At 47.6% G+C, this 19773-nt stretch overlaps 5 protein-coding genes across 5 annotated transcripts; 2 read left to right on the plus strand and 3 right to left on the minus strand.

Moving 5' to 3' along the window:
- Positions 1-1323: 1323 nt before the first annotated feature.
- LY89DRAFT_319727 (glycoside hydrolase family 16 protein) lies at positions 1324-3494 on the minus strand. Its single transcript, XM_018206701.1, has 10 exons — positions 3197-3494; positions 3090-3141; positions 2870-3032; positions 2742-2821; positions 2397-2688; positions 2281-2324; positions 2103-2232; positions 1905-2054; positions 1665-1849; positions 1324-1611 (listed from the first exon to the last, which is right to left on the minus strand). Exons 1-10 carry the CDS (start codon positions 3279-3281, stop codon positions 1440-1442), a joined length of 1353 nt encoding a protein of 450 aa, XP_018063434.1. The 5' UTR covers positions 3282-3494; the 3' UTR covers positions 1324-1439.
- A 1847-nt stretch (positions 3495-5341) lies between these two features.
- LY89DRAFT_598683 (uncharacterized protein) lies at positions 5342-9053 on the plus strand (the record flags this gene model as incomplete). The annotated part of the gene is made up of 17 exons (XM_018210053.1): positions 5342-5404; positions 5553-6005; positions 6062-6355; positions 6405-6452; positions 6513-6536; positions 6603-6687; positions 6735-6822; positions 6877-6999; positions 7049-7436; positions 7485-7599; positions 7646-7713; positions 7761-7848; positions 7955-8087; positions 8140-8282; positions 8341-8477; positions 8563-8839; positions 8896-9053. 17 exons carry the CDS (start codon positions 5342-5344, stop codon positions 9051-9053), a joined length of 2685 nt encoding a protein of 894 aa, XP_018063435.1.
- A 449-nt stretch (positions 9054-9502) lies between these two features.
- Positions 9503-10410, minus strand: LY89DRAFT_690623 (uncharacterized protein). Its single transcript, XM_018216134.1, has one exon. The coding sequence runs from the start codon at positions 10288-10290 to the stop codon at positions 9736-9738; it is 555 nt and encodes a 184-aa protein (XP_018063436.1). The 5' UTR covers positions 10291-10410; the 3' UTR covers positions 9503-9735.
- Positions 10411-12345: 1935 nt separating this feature from the next.
- On the plus strand, positions 12346-14708 carry LY89DRAFT_676452 (uncharacterized protein; the record flags this gene model as incomplete). Its single annotated transcript, XM_018213583.1, has 4 exons — positions 12346-12938; positions 12994-13350; positions 13404-14095; positions 14149-14708. 4 exons carry the CDS (start codon positions 12346-12348, stop codon positions 14706-14708), a joined length of 2202 nt encoding a protein of 733 aa, XP_018063437.1.
- A 350-nt stretch (positions 14709-15058) lies between these two features.
- Positions 15059-17793, minus strand: LY89DRAFT_788489 (uncharacterized protein). Its single transcript, XM_018223173.1, has 5 exons — positions 17787-17793; positions 16730-17736; positions 16637-16674; positions 16000-16498; positions 15059-15947 (listed from the first exon to the last, which is right to left on the minus strand). The coding sequence occupies exons 2-5, from the start codon at positions 17720-17722 to the stop codon at positions 15279-15281; spliced, it is 2199 nt and encodes a 732-aa protein (XP_018063438.1). The 5' UTR covers positions 17723-17736; positions 17787-17793; the 3' UTR covers positions 15059-15278.
- Positions 17794-19773: the final 1980 nt, after the last annotated feature.

The raw sequence follows: 19773 nt of genomic DNA on the forward strand, positions 1-19773 counted from the left end.
TCCCAATCAATAGTTCAGACGCCGACATGTTAATGTCCCTTGTCTGGTTGATCAATTGTCTGCACGCAAACAATCTAAATTTTGGTGCGGGTGAGGCTATACGAGGAACGAATTCGTGCAAGAGCATAGAAAGAAGCTTTCTTTACCCCTGGACAGGTACTGGATCATGCCATGCCTTCCATAACGAGACTGGCTCGGCACGGCTGACTGAGAAGCGGATGAAGGAACACTCTCGAGGCCCTTTCCGCAGCGGGCTGCAGTTGTCTAGACATTTGGTCGATGTAGCTGCTGCAGTGCAATATTGACTCGATGCAAGAGGATCCATCCGAAGGTCTGCGCTTACTGAGCCACTTCGGTTGTGCTGGCGGGACCCGAAGCAGATACTTGCATTTTGCTGATGAATACGACGTTGTAAGCTGCAAGATAGAGTATTGAGGTCGAGGAGGCTGACGCCGAGGAATGTATCATTGGTGGAACCTTGAGAAGTGACTGAGAATATTGCTCTGTGACTAAGAGAGCTTACCTGCAGCCTTGAGAGGGGGAGGCGAAAAGGTGAACGAGGGGGATGGACCAGGTGGATGAGTTTGTGTAACCAGCAAGGGACGTCGGAATAAGAATGTAGCTAACATCCCACTAAGCCTAGTGGTGTGGAGCACCTCCCCCTATTGGTGAGATACTAAGCGAGTTCGTGGGGAATGACGGGAACGATCCTCAATAGGAAGCTGGTAATGTTACATTGTAAACTTTAATATAGAGCGCGTGGATAATGTACAGTACATAATGATTGTGCATGTCAGCCACAGATGCTAAAGTCTAGCGCTAGCTGCCGTTGCGCCGTGTTCAGCATATGTGCCCTTCTCGCCAAAACCGATCGGCTTACGGCTGGCGGAAAGGCGGCGCGGGTGGGGCTTTTCTCAACTCACTGATACGAGGAGGCTTTGGTTTCCATTAAGAGGGAAAAGAAGTCTGTTTTCGTGGTGACAAAGTCTCAATAAATCGTGCGTGGAACGGATGGATGTCCGAAGAAGTGACCCAATCATTTCTCGTGAAGGTGGAAGGCACAGTACCATTATCGGTTATCGTGACTTTGGTAAGTGTGCATGATGTTTGGTACCACCCCGGACCTGTCAGCATGCCCCTGTGCAGTGTAGTATTCTAGCCATTTGCTGGCAGATGCGGCTGCAGGGCTTCGGCCTATACCCATGCTTGACAGTGTAAGCAGATCGAAAATAAAAACATCGAGACAAAATGTGAAGATAATCCGAGTGCGAACATGTACCTATCGATGATATTATTCCCAAATTCAAATCCAGGAGCTGCAGCCGTAAGGTACGCCCATATCCATTCACGCCATCCTGCCCAATCTAGAGTACTGTGTATCGACGAAATGGGATACGAGGCAATTAAGCAGATAAGTGTTTCGAACTTTGGTTCCTACTTTAATGTGCAGGGGAGCCGCAGGCGCCTTGACTCCACATCTTGACGCTTTTGACGTTCAGACCACGGTCGGTGCCATTGCCCCACGTGGGATACCAAAGATCAGTCGCGTTCCAAAATTCTCTTGGAGCAGAAAGGGATTTGTCTCCCCAGGGTTTGTTTCCAGTTTGGTCACTGTGACCAAAGTTAGCTTGGACCCTGATCGACAGATGCTCGATTTAGCTTACGGGAAAAATCCGTTTGTGCCTCCTACAGCCACATTCAGGATCAGATAGAATGCTTGATCAAATGGAGTGTTGTCTCGTCCGGTTTGGGACCAAGGATCATGAAGCGCCGAATTGTTGACGATGTCTTGTCCAAATTGCCCCTTGTTCCACATGTTACCACCTTCGAACGAGACAAAGACAACTTGCTATGGATTTCGATATTAGCTCGAGATACCGTCAAATACATAGGTGTCCACAAACCAGAAGGCGACTGTTTATGTACGTGAAGAGATACTTCTCGCTCCATTCCAATCCAAATGTATAATATTGGTCGCTATAATCAGTTCGGCGAACATTGTGTTTGCCATCTGTCCGCCAGAATGCATCCACTGCCGAGATTGGGCCCCAGTGCTGTGAGTGAAATTAGTTAATGTACCTCGAGATCCATTGAGTGCATACCAATGCTGAGATCAGACTATCTCGGCCGCCGACTTCCGCGTATGTGTCTCCATTATTACCTCTGGACTCTGCGATATCGATTTCGCCACTGGCAGGCCACTCTCCGTACACCGAATCTTCAGGCATCATCCTAGAGGAGAATCAATGTGACATCCGGCACAAAACCATATTCTCTTACCAGATTGCAGGCCAAAGCCAATCTCCTCTAGGCATTTTGGCTTGCTAGAATACTGTCAGCGCCAGGCTTCAAGGGGCTATTTTGATGTTCATGAATAGCGAGTGAAATATTCTTACCACTTCCACTCTACCGTAAGTGATTGTTTTCTTTCCTTTGGTCGTTAATCTTGCACTACGGATAGGATTGATGATATCTCCAGACGTGCTATTGCTGTAGATGGAGCACGAATTGTACGGATCTGGAGAGGTACAGACTCCCATTGTCGTCAAATTCAAAGTATAGCCATTCAAGATCTGGGCTTGTGTAATGGTTGTATCGTCGATAGTTCGTGTTGGAACGATGTGCAATCCTTCTGCATCGACGAACGCATTTCTTGGGTCGTTGGTCGTCCATTCAAATGATCCAGTCCTGCGTAGTTACCACAGTCAGCAATAACAGTATGATTGGGACTAGGAACTGACCCGAAACCGCCTCTCTGAATCTCATATCCCCAGATATCTGGATCAATCTTCTCAAAATTGTCTTCGAAGACCAAACAATACTATCGACATTAGAATGTCACTGATCGTCTATTTCAGGAGGAGCATACCTCAAAATTGGACACTGCTGAGTATGAAATATAGCACATGATGGCACCAAGACCAAATCCTACGAAGATTGCAACCCAGAAAATGATGGAGTCCCAAGTACGGCCAGATAGCTTTTTTCCTTTCTTGCCAGTTTTCCAAGCTTCGATCCATGGCTTTTCGTATCTTTGAGGCTGTTGTCAGCTCCTGTTAAAGGTTTAAATTTCAACAGAATTTCCTTACTCTCCAATCAATCGAGCACTCTTGAACCGACGCTGACGAGGAGCCGAAACGACTGAAGAGTGGTCAGAAAGCTGGAAGTGAGTTCTATTCCTCGAATTGGTCTTTACCATCAATTGAAGAAGCTTCTCCCGGCGTCGAGGATATTGGCTGAGGAGGGATTTCCGCAATAACGAGAGAGCTCCTGTAAGACATTGTGGATACTGTAAAGATATTTGCAAAGTCGAGAAAGTAAAAGCATGAGATCAGAAAAACCAGGCAAAATGATTGTCTCGTTTCTCACTTGTTTTAAACTTTGAACAACTTCAAACATGTGCAAAACCAGATAACACACACAAATTACTGATAAGAAAATTTACCATCTTGTTACCTGCATTGTCAATTCAGTGCAGCGACAGTGCAGCGAAAGCTATCAATATTGAGCCACACCTGCGGCATCCTTGGCGCTGCATTGTCCCCTCAAGGGTGTGGGTAAAAGGGATGCAGGGACTCCTGGTCATTGTCCCAAAGATGCTTGGCACTTGCGTCAAGGGATTTGGAAACAGTCGCACTCATGAGGCTGACTGAAGAACGCACACTGTTTCATTGTAACACGCCAGGAAGTAGCTCCGCAGAGATGCATCAGCAAGTACCGTCTCTGAAAGTAAGCAAGACATAGAAAACGGTGGTGTGATCGCGAATTTCTACGCTGGTAGGTGACTTCTCGTCCAAAAAGGTGACATATTCCGTCTGACAACGTCGGCCAGACAGAAACTTAATGAAAGATAAGGTGTGTGAGATCGCGGTGGGGAAGGCAACGTTCCTGACGGCCAGTGTCGCTGACGATCCCTTGAGACAACAGTATCGAGCATCTAAACCGAGTCAGCCCCCACTGTCTGCAGAATACGAGCGATACGCATGCCATGCATCGCGTGGGAGAACGGTGTCACTGTTGCTCTTGGTTCCGTTGCACCATGAGCAGCCTCAAATCCCGCAATGTACAATATACGAAGAAGGTTTGTTTGCTCCAGCTCGAAGAGGCAAGTGATGAATTTGGATCCGCGTACATGTAAGGTTACTAGCCTAAAGCGTGCTAGCGTCTTCGTCAAGCGCGCGGAAAATTAATAACGACAAACACAACGTCAATCCACACAGATCCATGGACAAAGGAAAGTTTCGTCTTCTTACCTTACCTTACCTTTACCCTTCTCACTCCCTTGCTTACCCAGGATGCTGCTCGTACCGAAAATCCGATTTAGGCGAAGGACGACAGGAAGGGTAGCACTTAACATACAGACAGTTCGAGAACATGTACCTTCGAGTCTTCCCGGCATGGCCATGACAAGGTTCTCTGCCCCACGAAGTCGTTGACTGGATCCAGTGAAGCCAAGTGAAGCTTCTAGGTCAGGCTGACTGCACTATCTCCGTAGCGCCATTCCCCGCCTGCAGTCCATATTCTTGTACATGTCAATTTCCAATATCCTTATCTGACAACGACACACCCCCATGGACGTGGAAGACCAGCGTGCGTCTTTTGAGTGGCGCGGAGGCCTCGAGGAGACCACCTTGTGGTTGCACAGATGTACTGTCCGAGCTGGGTACGAACTCTGGTTGAAGTCCCTCGTTGAGTGGACTAGAACCGGCCGAGGTGCAATGAGACTGCAGCATGTTAGGTCGTGGTTCCCGATCAGATCGCCAGTACTTATTGCTATTCTTATCTTCCAGCCTCTATTCGAATCAGACCCACACGTCTCCTACTCGGCCATGCGTGCATATGGAGCTCACGGGGTGGTCAGAGCTCGCCCATTATTTACCTGCACGAGCTAGCTCCCCAAGAAGTCAACATGCCCCAGAGATGATCTGTACCCTGGAGATGTGGCTCTGCCTGTGAATTAGTCTGCATCTACGGGCTCGGGCTGATCGATATCCCGTTCTTCTGGATCAGTCTTTTTCAGCTACGCCATGCATGTCAGGCCCCGGTTCTGGTTCCTCTGGAGCATATCCGTCTGAGCTAACACGGCCGATGTCGAGTCCCGGAAAACAGTTTCCAGCCTCCTCTCCACGTTGTATTTAATTTGTTTTTATTTTTGCGAATTGGTTCGCCGTGACATCTTTGCGGCTCCGGTCGACTATGATCCTCGTGGAGCTGTGAAAGTCTAAGAACTGCAATTGAAGACTGTTTCTCTTTGATTGATTGAGAGACTATGGCCACTGATCCTCCATCTTCGATGTCCGGGGCCGAAATGTCTGGTATGGGCCTGGTTCGTCCACCCATGATGGAACGACCGGGAAGCGTTGTTAGCACAGGATCAACTGGGAGTCGTGACAGGCATCTGTTGGTATGTTATCAAGTTTTGCAGCTCGAAGAATGTTTGACAGCAAAAACCCCAATGTCCCAGCATTTTTGGACAACCTCAACCACCAGCATTGAGAACTTATCAATGGTTGTAAGAATCCAAATATACTGACTTTTCGACTGAAAAATAGGTTGCCAAGTATCTCTACCGCCGGTGTGCTTCAGCGAAATGGCTTCAGCCTCCAGAAGACGAGGATGGACTAGTCGACGAGTCCTCGTGGATTGGCGTTGCTGTTCGAAATCCAGACGGGAACTATTCGACCGAGCCTCCCACCGCAGACCATGATATTTACAATGTGCTGCAAACTCTCAATTGCAAATGTGTATTTACCATGTCATCCGAGATAACCTCTGCACTGCTTGATCAGGTTGGTCCCTTTCAGACAGAGCTATCAGTGGCACCTAGAGGGCTCAAGATCAACATTGTCCAATCGATTCGACATCTAGCCTCTGGGAAATCCGTCGTTACCAGGAAATCATACGTCTGCATACTGCGAGAAGAGAGAATGGTGTTGGTCTGGAACGATTCTGTGGAGGGAATCTTGACACATGGCGCAGATATCGAGGGCATCTTGGTTGGTATTGTACGTATTTTGAACCACTCCGCAGAATGTCTATAACCTAACTGGAAACTCGTCAGATCTGGGGCTCACACATCGGAACGATGACTGCAACTTCACCTTACCATTCTTACTCGCCGCCAGTAGCACAAACACCGGGTGGCAATTCCGCACTTAGTTCTGATCCGGAACTGTCGGAAAAGATGGGTATCATCCAAGCTGCCATTTACCGTGAAGAGAACACAGATGCTCACTTCGATGTCGAGAAAGATGGCGCTACTCCGCCAGACCGCCCATTTCTGCTTCTTCATGCAGTCGTGGTTGGTGTGGCAATGACCCTTGTCGTATTCGTCGAGATGCTTTGTATTGCAAAGGTAAATATGGAAAATGCAGAATTTTGATGAAATTGCTAATTTTCGAAAGCTCATCGAAGAATTCCGATGGGATTCGGGGATGATCAGATTTGCGTTGGTATGGCTCCTTATAAATCTTTTCAGATAGAAAGCAGGTTGCTGACAAGTTTCGAATCAGGTTGCGGTTGTGCCGATCTTCGCAGTCTTCTCATTGGTACGTTCAAAAATGCTACACACCACCCAAAAAGTGGAACTAAATATCATTCAGTTCTTTATGGTAGTGATCGCTGGCTCATTGTTTCAATTGTTTGGCCCATTGACTTACGTCCGCGGCAATTCGAGATTTTACTCTGGTATGCGATGCTTTGAAGGCCTCCTGTTCCTCGCTAACTTTGCACAGCAAAACCTCCGAAGAGAGCGCGCTACCCGGATTTGGAACTACCACATATTACTATTCAGATGCCAGTATATAAGGAAGGTCTGAAAGGGTAAAGGATCAAACCTTTCCAAATCTTCAGAACTCAGCTGACACGTTGCTTTAGTGTCATCATGCCAAGCGTAGAGAGCTTGTTAAAAGCTATCAAGCACTATGAGGCACAAGGCGGATCCGCATCCATTTATGTCAATGAGGATGGTATGCAAGTCATCGCACCCGACCTTGCCGAGTAAGTTCGGATCCGATTATGGAGACCTTGGTCGCTAACCCTGTCTTAGAGCACGCAAGGCATACTATGAGATGCACGGCATTGGATATTGTTCTCGACCTGCACACACATACAAGAAAAAGAAGTGGTGGCAGCGAAGCAAGACCCATCCTGAAAACCGAGAAGGCTTTATCCGACGAGGTCAATTCAAGAAGGCCTCAAATATGAATTACTGCCTCGATTTCTCCATCAGAGTAGAGGATGAACTGCTTCGACTGATATCAGTTCTTTGCAACGAGACTGATCGAACTGACGAGGAATTGACTGTTGAGGAAGAGAACACTCTGTACCAAAAAGCTTTACAAACGTGCATAGATCAGGACGAGGGACGCACAATAGCTGGCGGCAATGTCCGAATCGGAGATATTATCCTGATCATTGACAGCGACACTCGAGTGGTACGTCTCCGACCGGGATCATCCCTAAGTAATGCTAACTGATCTCAGCCCGAAGACTGCTTGATCCTTGGTGCTTTAGAAATGCATGAAAGCCCAGAAGTTGCAATCCTACAGCATGCCTCTGGAGTCATGCAGGTCGCGCACAACGTTTTTGAAAACGGCAGTACGTAGTCCTCGTAGTCCTTAGTGGCTGTGCTGATCACAGATAGTCACCTATTTCACGAATCTTATCTACGTCTCGATTCAATTTGCTGTCGGAAATGGAGATTGTGCTCCTGTAGGCCTTTCACTCCGTCGAGGGAGCATGAACTAATTGGACGACAGTTTGTCGGTCACAACGCCTTCCTGCGCTGGAAAGCAATTCAAAGTGTGTCCTATCAAAGAGAAGAGAAAACAATTTTCTGGTCTGATGGTAAGTTCGAACTGGATCTGATGAACAGTCTCAGCTAACTTTGCATCAGATCATGGTACGCTTGGATTCAGCATACCGATAGCACGCTCGAGCTAATATGACCCAGTTTCCGAGGACTTCGATATGTCACTCAGACTCCAGATGAACGGGTTCATTGTCAGATTAGCAACCTACCACGAAGGAGGATTCAAGGAAGGTGTTTCTCTCACTGTCTACGACGAGCTGGCCCGATGGGAAAAGTATATTTACCCCACCTAATAATCATGCTTGATGCTAAACTGTGGCTCTCAGATACGCTTACGGGTGCAACGAACTGGTTTTCAACCCGCTCTATAAATGGTGGAAGGGACCCTTCACGCGCCTATTTTGGAGATTCCTGTTCAGCAACATCAAGATGACTTCCAAAATCACCATCCTCGCATACATTGGAACCTGTGAGGGCCTCTTTCTTCTTCCGTCCTAAGACTGTAGTACTGACGAAATGAATTCTAGACTACGCCATTGCATGCGCTGTCCCTCTTGCTCTCGCTAACTACGCCATGGTTGGATGGTTCGACGACAGTCTCGATCAGTTCTATCTCACATCGTGGAAGATCTTTGTAGGCATGGCAGTGATCTTCAATGTGCTGGTATGCTCCCACAATACGTTCTTCACTTCCCATTGTCCCTGCGTCCCTCTTCCAAACAAAATCTTTGACACTTTTCTTTGCATAGTCACCCCTCGCATTCGCCATGCTCCGCCACCGCCTCGGCCAGAAAGTCTTCTTCTGGTCCGTCGTCGAAACCGCGAAATGGACACCGATGTTCGTCCTCTTCTTCGGCGGCATATCTCTCCATCTCACAACCGCGATCCTCTGTCACTTCTTCAGCATAAACATGGAGTGGACTGCTACTGCGAAGGAGGTTGAAGCTAGTGGATTCAGAGTTGGACTGGACAAGATATTCAAGGATTTCAAGTACATGTATCTGGTTATCATCCCAATCATTGGAGGTGAGTGACTGCTTGAATGATAAGAAGCGCAGAGGATCAAGTTGACGATGAGATAGGAATGATTTATCTTGGCACATATGCGCCGAGAGGATGGCAGATTACGGACTTTACTGCTATAGTGCCGCTTGCTAACCAGATTGGCTGTCATGCTCTGCTCCCGGTATGTTTACAAATTTCTACTTCGATTAATTCTTCCTTCCATTTCTTTTACTGACAGCCTCACCGTTCGCGCTCGGGCTCGTGTAACCTTGCATTCCTTTCTCTTCTACTTCTGTGTTGATCAAATTGGTTCTCGATGCATGCGTGCGTGATGATGCATTTAGCTGGAGGCGCGTATTTAGACAGGATGTCATTTTCGATGGGCACGTACGTACACAGTGATGCAGATTGATATGAAACATGTTTTTAGGGGCGGAGGAATATGAAGTAATCAATTATCATTTTCCACATACTGCGTTCATATATCAATATGCTTCACTGCGGCTTTTGTCATGATTTGAAGAATACGTCAAGCTATAACTCGTCCGCCGTGTTTTAGTAGGCGGTCGTCGAAAGTTTCGGTGGTCGCATCCCCAGAGGTCTAGTGTCCATCCCCTGAACGGATCGGATCGCAACCTAATTTGGAATATTCTAAGAAAAAGCAGGAGCAGGGCGACATAATTCCATGTTTCCAATCCATTGATGTCACTCAGCTGAATCCAATGCTAAAACTTGCCATGTGATTCCCATTCCAACTCCAATGTCTCTGGCCCTTCTCAAGAATTGTCTGCTATCTATACACCATGAACCCGCTTCTATGTCTCAAAGACCCTTCCCCTCTAGATGTCCCAGATTGATATCCCACAAACAAACTCAATGATCTCACTGCTCCCATTTACTATCAAGGACCATCAAACTCACAATTTTTCATCCGGTTTTTTAACCCCAATAAACAGCGCCTCAGCCCTCGTCAAAACCTCTCCTCCAGGATCCTTGACTGTCGCGTGAACAAAGTACTTCCGCCCCACAACCTCCTTCAACTCAGCCGTAATCAGCACCGTCGACGGCGTCGGCACAGCCTTCACATAAGAAACATTCAAATACGCCGTCACCGTATTCCCCACCCCATCCAACGCGCCCCTAACTTTATTCTCATGCAACAATAACCCCATACTCTCATCCATAATCGTCGCAACCAGTCCCCCATGAGCAATCTTCGGATACCCGTTAACGGCATATCCTAAAGTCATGAGCGCATTAAGTTTATGGATGCGGTCCGAGGAAGAAGGTCGGGTGTAGAATATGAGACCGGATGAGAGGGTGGATTTGGTTTGGAGGGTTTCGGCGAAGAAGGCATCTTCGGTGCTGGGCTTCAGGTTGCGGGATTCCATGGGTTCGATGATGAGGTTGGGGTTGGAGAGGAGGTCGGCGCACCAGGGGATGGAGTTGAAGTGCGTTTTGTCTGCTTCCATGATTGCGGGGTTGGCAAAATTTGAGGTACGGAATTGGGAGCAGAGAATCTGACAAATTGATCACAATTTCGATTTGCGTTTCATCTCAGATGATTTGTCAATTGCGTCAATGAGTTACAAGAGAAGTTCTGCGTTCTGCACATTACCTAGGTAAGATCTTAGATATACCTCGGCAAAATACGCACGCTAACCCACTCGGGAAGCTTACAGGTCTCTCCCTTATCTTTTTAAGATCAATAACAATGTTTATCTTTTTTATGCTATGGCCAAGTTCAAGGATCGAGCTGATACCGAGATTCTGAAATTCAAGAGAGAGTAGACTTAGTTTGTTGATTTCCCCCTTGCTTTTGTAATATTTACCCCGCTTAAGCTTTCTTTAGATGGAGGGGACACAGTGTTGGAATCCTTCTTCGAGGATGCGATCTTTGGTTTGCACGAAAGCAATGAGATTGCATACTGCCTCCTTTCCCTTCACTCAGATCGCTTTTCCATTCCAATTTCGCAGCATGTGTCTGCAAGATGCCGCAAAAAAATCCTTTATATTATGTTGTCCATCTTTCAAAGTCTCGTCAGAGAAACATATTCCCGAATACGGCTAGCTCTTAGTACAAGTGTACCTTGCTAATCAGTTTCTTATTTATGACTTTCTTTAAGATCAAGATTAAAGCAAAAGAGAGAAATTAAGCAAAATATCAGAAGGCTCTGCCAAATACCTCAAGTCACTATAACATGTCAAATTGTCCATCTTTCGCGCTCCCACCAAACCGTCAGAGCATTTCGGATCGAACAAACAGAATGCAGCTAAAGAAGTCACCTGGCTGCATGAGTAGCTATTGCTTGTGATGGTATGTTACACAGTCCTTAAGCAGCGAATGGGATGTGGTTTCAAGCGAATATGCATGATGTGCCGCAATCCCCAAACAGGGCGGAGTGGCTGCGATGTCGTTGGGTTGAGAGCATTCGCTCCCTTTGCTTTCCAGATCCCGCAGAGGTCAACAGAAATGCAATAACCGGAGCCTGCTCCGCCTCGAAGCTCGCCACTGGAAGATAAGCCATAGTGCGGGGTAGCTAGAGCCCATGGTTGTCATTGGTGTAGGTCGACAGAGATATGGGAAGAGATCTGCTGAAGCTGAACCGCCATACTTCATTCCCCCAATTGCGAGTCCTCAGAGTGAGTTCGTACGGCACATCATGCGGTTTCGCTTATATAATTTTACATATATCCATTCGCGGACCACGACTGTACTTCAGCCCTATCCCGTTAGATCGGTCTAGACAGAGCAAGCTGCCAGGGAATGCAGCTTCTTGTGCCTCCCGCCTCCCGCAACTGCATGTCGGTACGGCTCAACCATCCGGCGCACATGTAGCCCAAGCAAGTTGTGAGCTATTCTTCCCGCTCTGATCCAGTGATCCTGTTGTCATTCAGCCATAAAAAGCCTCACTTCGGGATAGCCATCCTCAGCTATTCTGGAACCCCCCCTTCAGTCAGTTGGCATCGAAGCTCTGCAGTCGCTGTTGAGTATTCTCAGTCAGCCATGAGAAGCCTCACTGCAGCATAGCTATCCTCCGCTATATTGCAATCCCGTCCGTTCGTCAGCTGGCATTGAAGCTCTAAGCTCACTGGAGGATACTGTTGGCCACATCATGAGTCTCGAGCGCCTTTCAAGTTCTAGATTTCTCATGCTAGTAGCCTTGTTTACCTTTTAGAAGGTTTTGTGAGGACTCGGTATCTGAAGTCATGCATAGCAAATGGAGAATCCCGTCCATGGCTCGTAGCAGGTTCTGCACCTGGCCATAAACAGGAAGTTGCGTCCATGGTCGCATGCTACTTCCGCCAATATGTGCATCCCTTAGGTTCGATGAAACGGCATACCTGCACTCTTCAGTTTTGCATCACATCCGGTGCTGGCCAGGCCGAGCCGACTCAACCATCACGGGCATGTGGCAGCTCGCTGCGGCACAATGCGAGACCATAAGAACTGTTGGAAGGCCTTGAGCCATTCAATCTGCTCATGCTCACTTTTTGTGCTCTGCTGGAGCCTACAGAGCACCGCCATGACATCCATCGACGACCTCGCTAGGCGCTTGGAGCAGATTGACAGCACTTTCGACAAAGACACCCAACTGAAGCATTGGTCTTTTGAGAAGACGGAGAACAACTCTTTCGGTGTCACGGGCTCCACCGATTTCACCGTCTTCCTCTCCTTCGGTGAATGGCCGGAACTCGCAAAAGTCCCCGGCACGTCGGAGGACGACGTTGAAACCTCTTTCCCGAACCCGTTGCAAAATGCATTCAAGCAGGTCTTGGCCGCCGGCGAAGACCCAAAGGGGAAAACCTGCTTCATTGATCTGGCCACCTTGAACCCTGCGACCGACTTCTTCACGGAGGGCGGTGACGAGAGCGTTGCGACCGCCTTGCTCAACGCGGTTGACAAAATCGATCCGGAAATGAAGCCTGTCATTCGCATTGTGTGCGGCGACTGGAGTGATAATGCCCCTGAAACCTGGGGGTATGAGAATTCGGCCTGGAGAAAGATGTTTGAGGATATCTTTTGGAACGAGGGGAAGTCGCGCCTCCAGCACAACAAGAACGCAACTCTGTGGGTGGGCTACTATCGCCCGATTTTGGCAACGACTTCAGGCGGAGAGTAAGTCGACTTTCGTAGTTAGCAAAGTCCGTAACAGACTGACCATAGATCATAGGGCGTACGCTCCCACCGAGCAGTGGTTGAACGACCGACTCGACGACGTTGCGAAACTTGTCAAAGAATTGAATGAGCTCGTGACCGGTCTTCCCCAAGCGGATAAGCTCCTCAATATTACCAAGAACTTCGATCCAAAAGCTTATGTCGCCACTCTCCTCAAATCCAAGTATCTCCAGCAACACATCAGTTGGAATCACGGCAAGATTCTTGCCGTCAATGGTAAGACTATGATGACAGGTGGCGGTAACTACTGGAATGAGTACACGGGCCCAGTACACGATATCGTTGACCAACAAGCAAAGGTGACGGGCGAGGCTGCTATCTCCGCGCATCAGTGGTCGAATTACTTCTGGAAGTCAGTTGTTTCCGAGCTCTCCACATTCTTCGGCTGCTAATTTGGACTATCAGCTACCTCAATAAGATACCGAAGTCAGACAGCCAGTCATTTTATAGGTGTGCTAACCTGGGTGAGCCTCCCAAGTGGACGGAAGAGGAAGCGCCCCTCTCGCCAGCTTTCTCCACCAACGTCCCGTACGGCAACAAGAAGGTCTTGACGGTCTCACGAATTGGTGACTGGCATGGCAAGATGAAGGATGTGGAGTATCCCGTTGGCATCATCGACGGACTACGTGACGTTCTCTTGAACGGCGTGTATTTGAATTTCGGGACTGAAGGACCGCAAGTCCAGGGAACCATGGTGATCCTTATGTATGCCATCATGACTGAGGACGGTGAAGCGCTCCGGCACCTGACCGAAGCGGCGAAGAACTATAAGCGTGGTGTCGGCGTCTACATCAAGGACGTGGCTTCAGAAATCGCTAACACTTTTTCTTCGTGGTTTTCTTCCCCCAGCCGCCCCGCTGCGGTTTCGACCACAAAGGGCAGCTTCAGCCCTTATCACAGTCTCAACGTGAATCCGAACGCGTGGGCAAGCCGGTTTGCTCGGGTTTGCGCCATCGCTAACGCCAAGGAGAGCGTCATTCTGTGCCAACAACGGATCGCTTGCCCACCATACGGTGGGGACGATTCCAAGAAGTTGCTCAATGATTACATGCATCTGACAGAGCCCAATATATGGGACGGGTACCTCTGGCCATTCGGTAGGACCATATTTCCACTGCTCGGTGCTTAAGAATAGACCTGACTGTACCAGATCTCCTGATTGCGTTCGGCTACGCCTTGGCCAGGACCAGAAACACCAAGACCGGAGCGGCCAAGATCACGATTGTGTTGGCGACCCATCGCACCAAAAACGAGGGTGGAAAGCGCCCTGACTGGGAGGACGGCGCCTCCATCGGGGATCTAAGACGAAAGCTCAAGGCCGTCATGCGAGGCATGGCCTACCTGAACGGCGTGGCGGGCCCCCTCTCGGGTCTCTTCTCCAATCTCGCCGCCGCAGCAGATGTCTTCACCCACGTTGATCCAGTGCCCGAGAACCTGATCGACAAGGTCGTGGACGAAAACTTCGAAGTGAGACGAGCACTCGGTAACAACACGTACTATTACAATCACTGCAAGATTGTCTGCGTCGACGACAGATTGCTGTATGTGGGCAGCGACAATGCCTATCCTTGCTACAATGAGGAGCATGGCGCTTGGATCGAGGACGCTGCCGAGGTGGCTTCTTGGAAGAACAAGTTCTGGAACCAAATGTGGGCCAGGGCCACAGTTCCGGATAATGAGCCGGAGAAGAAACCAACCGTGCCAGAGTAGCTTTCTGGTACAGTCAATCCTGACAGAAGACACGTCGCTGAATTTGATGGAACCTTTCTTAGCTAGGTACACGTTGCTAGGGCTCCAGATTAGCTGTTCTTTTTGTTTTAGGTTTGGATAATGATTTTACGACCTGTGTTTTGGAACTGTTTGCTATTTCGTTGGCAAAAGGATTGGATGCAATGACTTGATTTTGGATTTGATTATGTCGGGCGTTTCATCTCAGTTGATTTATGATTAATTGCGACAATGAGTTACGAGAGAAATTCTATTCGTTTTGCGTGTTAGATATACCTCAGCAAAATACACACGCTAACTTACTCGGGAAGCTTACCCTCAACGACCTTTCCCCTGTCCTTTTGAGATCAAGCAAAACATCAAATCAAAACGCTCTACTAAATACCTCAAATCCCGAATTATCTCAAATAGTCCATCCTTTATAGTCCCGCCAATCTGTCAAAGCAGTACCAATCGTACAAACAGAATGCAGCCGAAGAAGTTGCCACGCTGCATGAGTAGCGATTGGTTGTGATGTTGGAGAATCATTCAAGTATCCTTCGTCAGAAAGCTTTAGTTTTGAGTAGCCTCTTCTTCTAGAATAGACCCAGAGTTCGTTGAAGTCTGTTCTTCTGCATTTCTCGGCTTCATAGCGCTTCCTTGGTCATGGATCGTGACAGGTATGCTGCCGATCTTATGATCATGAGAAGCGGCAGTGGAATGGGTGCCTTCAAGCGTGTCAGGACCCACTACAGTAGCAGCTGATGCCATTTGATCCTCTTCATGATGCTCAATTGCAGTTGTCCCCTCAGTACGCTCTGCCTTACCATGACTTGCTGCAGTGATGGCTGGTGTAACTTTGACCCCCTCATCATGTACAGCCGTAGCTTTGGACTCTTTCTCAGTCTCAGCTTCAGGTAATATTGGTCTTCCTAATCTCGGGTGATCTTGATCGGAGACATCCATGATGGCCAGAAGGTCGCCGATCTTGGTGACAGGAACAGTACTAGTCGTTTCAGTCCAATTTCCAAACCCGATCTCTTCGTGTGCTAAACGTTGCAACTGAAGTGTTTCGTTTGTGGCCCATTCCATGCGCTTGTAGAGATTTATGCCTCGGCGGCCTTGTATACAGTTGACAAGTGGCTCGAGGATAAGCGACAAAATTATGATGATGCCGCCAAGTGCGAAAAGTAGCGTCAAGCCGAGAATGCTGAAGGATGTATAGTCTGTACTTCTTATCATCTGCAACAAATGATTTAGTGAGGCCTGTGGAATGGCGGAAGAAGAAACTGACCTGTCTGCGACACTGTGCTTGATCTTGAGCATCCTGCGGTTTCGCGAGCCACGGATAAACGTCTTCGGTGAAGGGGCCTGCTGCTTGCTCCAACAGCGTTCTCTGAAGCAAGGATAGAGAAGCTTGCATCCAATGCTCCACTTCAAGCTCCCACTGATTGTTTGGTAAAGGACCTTGTATTCCTACCCCTAGCGAGTTTCTCGCGAGCAAAGCAGAGATGCCGAGACTAGCAACCACATCATCAATGTTCGTTGAGGCAAATCCAAACACCCCAATCACCGAAGTGAAATATGTGAAAGAGGTGTCCTGTGCTGCTGTCTTCCAAAGACCGTTCGTGACGTTCGGATTGGCAAAGTTTGAGTAGAAACCCAGCAGAGGAGTGCAGCCAGTTCCGTCACTTAGATTAGGATTGCAGAATTGGAATTGCTGAGTGCAGCCAAGGGCTCCCACTGGTTGATCTCGATAATAAAAAGACGCTGGGTCGGTATTTCCGGGAGCGCTCAAGGTTGTTGCAGCTTCAGTGTGTGCTGAATACAATGGGTCATCGACCGGGGCTAGGTATGCAATGTCGTTGGTGGAGAGAAAAAGAGTGTCGTATCGGCATCATCTCTTTGCAGCTCGGGGATGGGGTCAAAACCAGAATTGTTCAACGAGTCGAGGTAGTAGGTCACGATTCTGTAATGTCTATTAGCAAGACATTGAAGATCAACAGTAAGTGTACTCAATTCACGGTGTAATCTTGAGTGTTTTGAGATTGTGTTGTGATATTCAGATCGAGATAATTTGGATAGAAGTAGGTGTATGGATTCGGTACACTCAAATCCTCGGTGCCTGAAGTGCCATAGTAGTAATTCATGACCTGGCTCTCTACAGATCCGTCGGACCCGTTCTGCAGACTTGTGTATCCTTGTGTCTTGAGAGGAGAACAAGTGAGCACTGAACGATACGTGAAGCGATCCTCCTGGGGAGCATTGATTCCCAAATCAACATGGCTATCCAGCGGACCGGTGTCGAATTGAATGGCATCGCTTGCTTGTAAGCAAATTGATTGGTTAAAGGGGCAGGCCACTCCAGTTGACTTGTGATATGGCAGACTATGTTTGCTAAAGGTAGAACAATCCTGTGCTGTTACATTTATCTGGTAGCATTGCTGTGCATAATCCGTACTTGCAACGGCAAGCTGAACATAGTACGGAAGAAGACCACTGAATTGATCTGTAAACGAATCGTCAAGACCAGGATTGATGTAGCCACATTGTGGACTGGACAAGAGCACTTCGCTGCCGGTGGAAGTCGATATCTGCGACGAGAATACACTAGCAACATAGAATGCCCCGATATTCAGGAGACCCTGTGTTAACAATGGTATTACTCGGATGGCAATACTTTTTGCCTTTCCCCTCCAAGCAAATTGCATGCATATCAGCTTCCACACCCCGCGTAGACCCATCCCAGAATTGCGCAATATTGCTTGGCGCTGGTGATAGAGTCCATCTTGTTGAATATTCGAGGACAGGAGTTGATGCAAACCATAAGAGACAGTTCTGAATGTAGCGCCTCCAGTGACTGTCACGAACAGCGCCAAGAACGCAATCAGAAGACCACCATCTCGACGGGAGATTGTCAATGTAGCTCCACGTATTGATCCATATGACCAATTTGTCCAAGATACTAGGTGGACTCCATTCGCTGCAGTTGATTCCGTAAAGAATGCCGAACTCATGATACATGGACTCTCTGGTAACGCAGATTAGAATGGGTATGAAAGTCGCAGCTTGAAATCTCACTTTGGTAGAGCCTTGCAGCCCTATACTCCAATATGCTTCATGAATTGTCCAACGACATATTTGCTTTTCGATAGATAAGCTTCACTAAGGATCGACGAGACCAAAACTCATCGCAATGCAGATGGGGCCGAGAGCGAGGGGTCGAAACAAGGATTGTCCAGCCGCTTCTCTATCGACTCCAATGAAAACAGCACGCGCTACACCACATTTCCCACATCCGTTCCCCCCTCCCCTTTCTACCCCATCTTTTGAGCCTCCTAAATCAGCCCAGGTCATCGATTAAGGGATCAATAATAACATTCTGTTAGCAACTTATTACACGTTAATAAGATATTTCGTGCAACTAAGTATCAGTAGACGGAATACACCCAGTAAAAAGTTTTGTTCTAAGGATCGACAACCACCATATCTCTTCTTGGTCACTGACGCAGCCTTGTGTGCTGATAAGCCCCCCAAAAATCGAATCCTATCAATAGAGCTGCACGTCAACTCAGCTGCATATTGGAATGCGGCCCGCACCGCCAGTAAGTTCCACACTAAACCCACCCGAGTTCTCGCCTCACTATTTGATCCCAGATTAGGTAGGTTTCAGTTGGTAAAAGCATTCCATCGGCACAGCATTCACTAGAGGCCGTCACAGTAGGCGTGCTTTCCAAATATGGGCTGAGTCCAACATGGGAGACGCACCTTAACAAGGCTTACAACTGATCGCGATGCTTGGATGCGTTGACCGCCGAAGTCAGCGGTCTTGGTTGCTCTTTTTGGCGTCGGTTGTCCCAGCCTCGCGAACCGCAAAGATGAGTAAGTGCGCTTATACGGCTAGCCCTTAATGCCAAAGAGTAGAGGATTTGTCTGCTTTGATACTAACTAGAATAAAGCAGGAGTGAAAGTAAAAAAAGAAAAGCAAACAAATATTTCACTGACGCTGAAAACTTTAAATGAGGCTGGAACGCTTCCCCTTAAATTTCTCAAAGTCTACTCACTCCCCCTCACCCCCCCACCCCCTCACTCCTTTTCTTTTACTCATTCTCTTTCACTCTTCACTAATGTCAAATTATTAATTTATTTGAGGAATATGGGCATAAGTGTTGTCGGCACGTGCATATTTAGACCTAGTATCAGCTGGATAAGAAGAAAAATGAGATACCATGGGGAACTTTTTACCACGAACTATTTTCGGACGAAAATTTTTTATTTATTGCTTGGAAGGACAATGTTTAGTGCTTTTCATGACTACTATTGCTAAACAGCTGGAATTGGTAGATAAACTAAGGAAGCGACCTTTTGAAATCTTAATATTTACCAAGACAGCAAAAAAGTTCTTTGGGAATGAGCTTAGGAAGCTCTTACCCGTCCCAATATTCGACGATAAGTACAATAATAAAATGAATTTAGTCGATTAGGGTAATCAATTAAAGGCAGAATATTCCATACAAAGACTTCACCGTACGGGAGGACATTACTCACTTATCACCTAGCTACTCGAAACAGCATTTTTCAACGCCTACTAATTGAGTTTTTATTCTCTTGTTCTAAAGCACCTTAAATACACTAATCATAAGGCTTTTTATTAGGCTATTATTAACAGGACTTTTAAGATTGGGAGATTAGTTAAACGGAAAAGAAGGAGGTCTTCTAGCAATATTAAAGAGAAACTTATACAGGAGCTTCCTATCGAAGCTTATAGGTTAATTCATAGGGGAAGGCGGGGAGATTGTGCAGTGTGTAAGCAGGATCGGACCAAAAAGCAGCACCGCACCGCACTAGGCGAGGTATCAGGGAACAGTAGGGCTCTGAGGTACAGGAAAGTTAGTGTTTATGGTTGCTCTGTGTGTGATATTGCTCTCTGCAAAGAAGGATCATGTTTTACAGTCACTTGCGAAATCAGTGTCCGCGCTATACACTCTTAGATTTATTCAAGCCCCACATTGCCAAGACGCTGCTCGTGCCATTAGTATGATTAGAGCTAGCGACTTTTACTTTCAGT

The sequence above is a fragment of the Mollisia scopiformis genome, assembly GCF_001500285.1.
Source record: "Mollisia scopiformis unplaced genomic scaffold LY89scaffold_30, whole genome shotgun sequence".
NCBI lineage: Eukaryota > Fungi > Ascomycota > Leotiomycetes > Helotiales > Mollisiaceae > Mollisia > Mollisia scopiformis.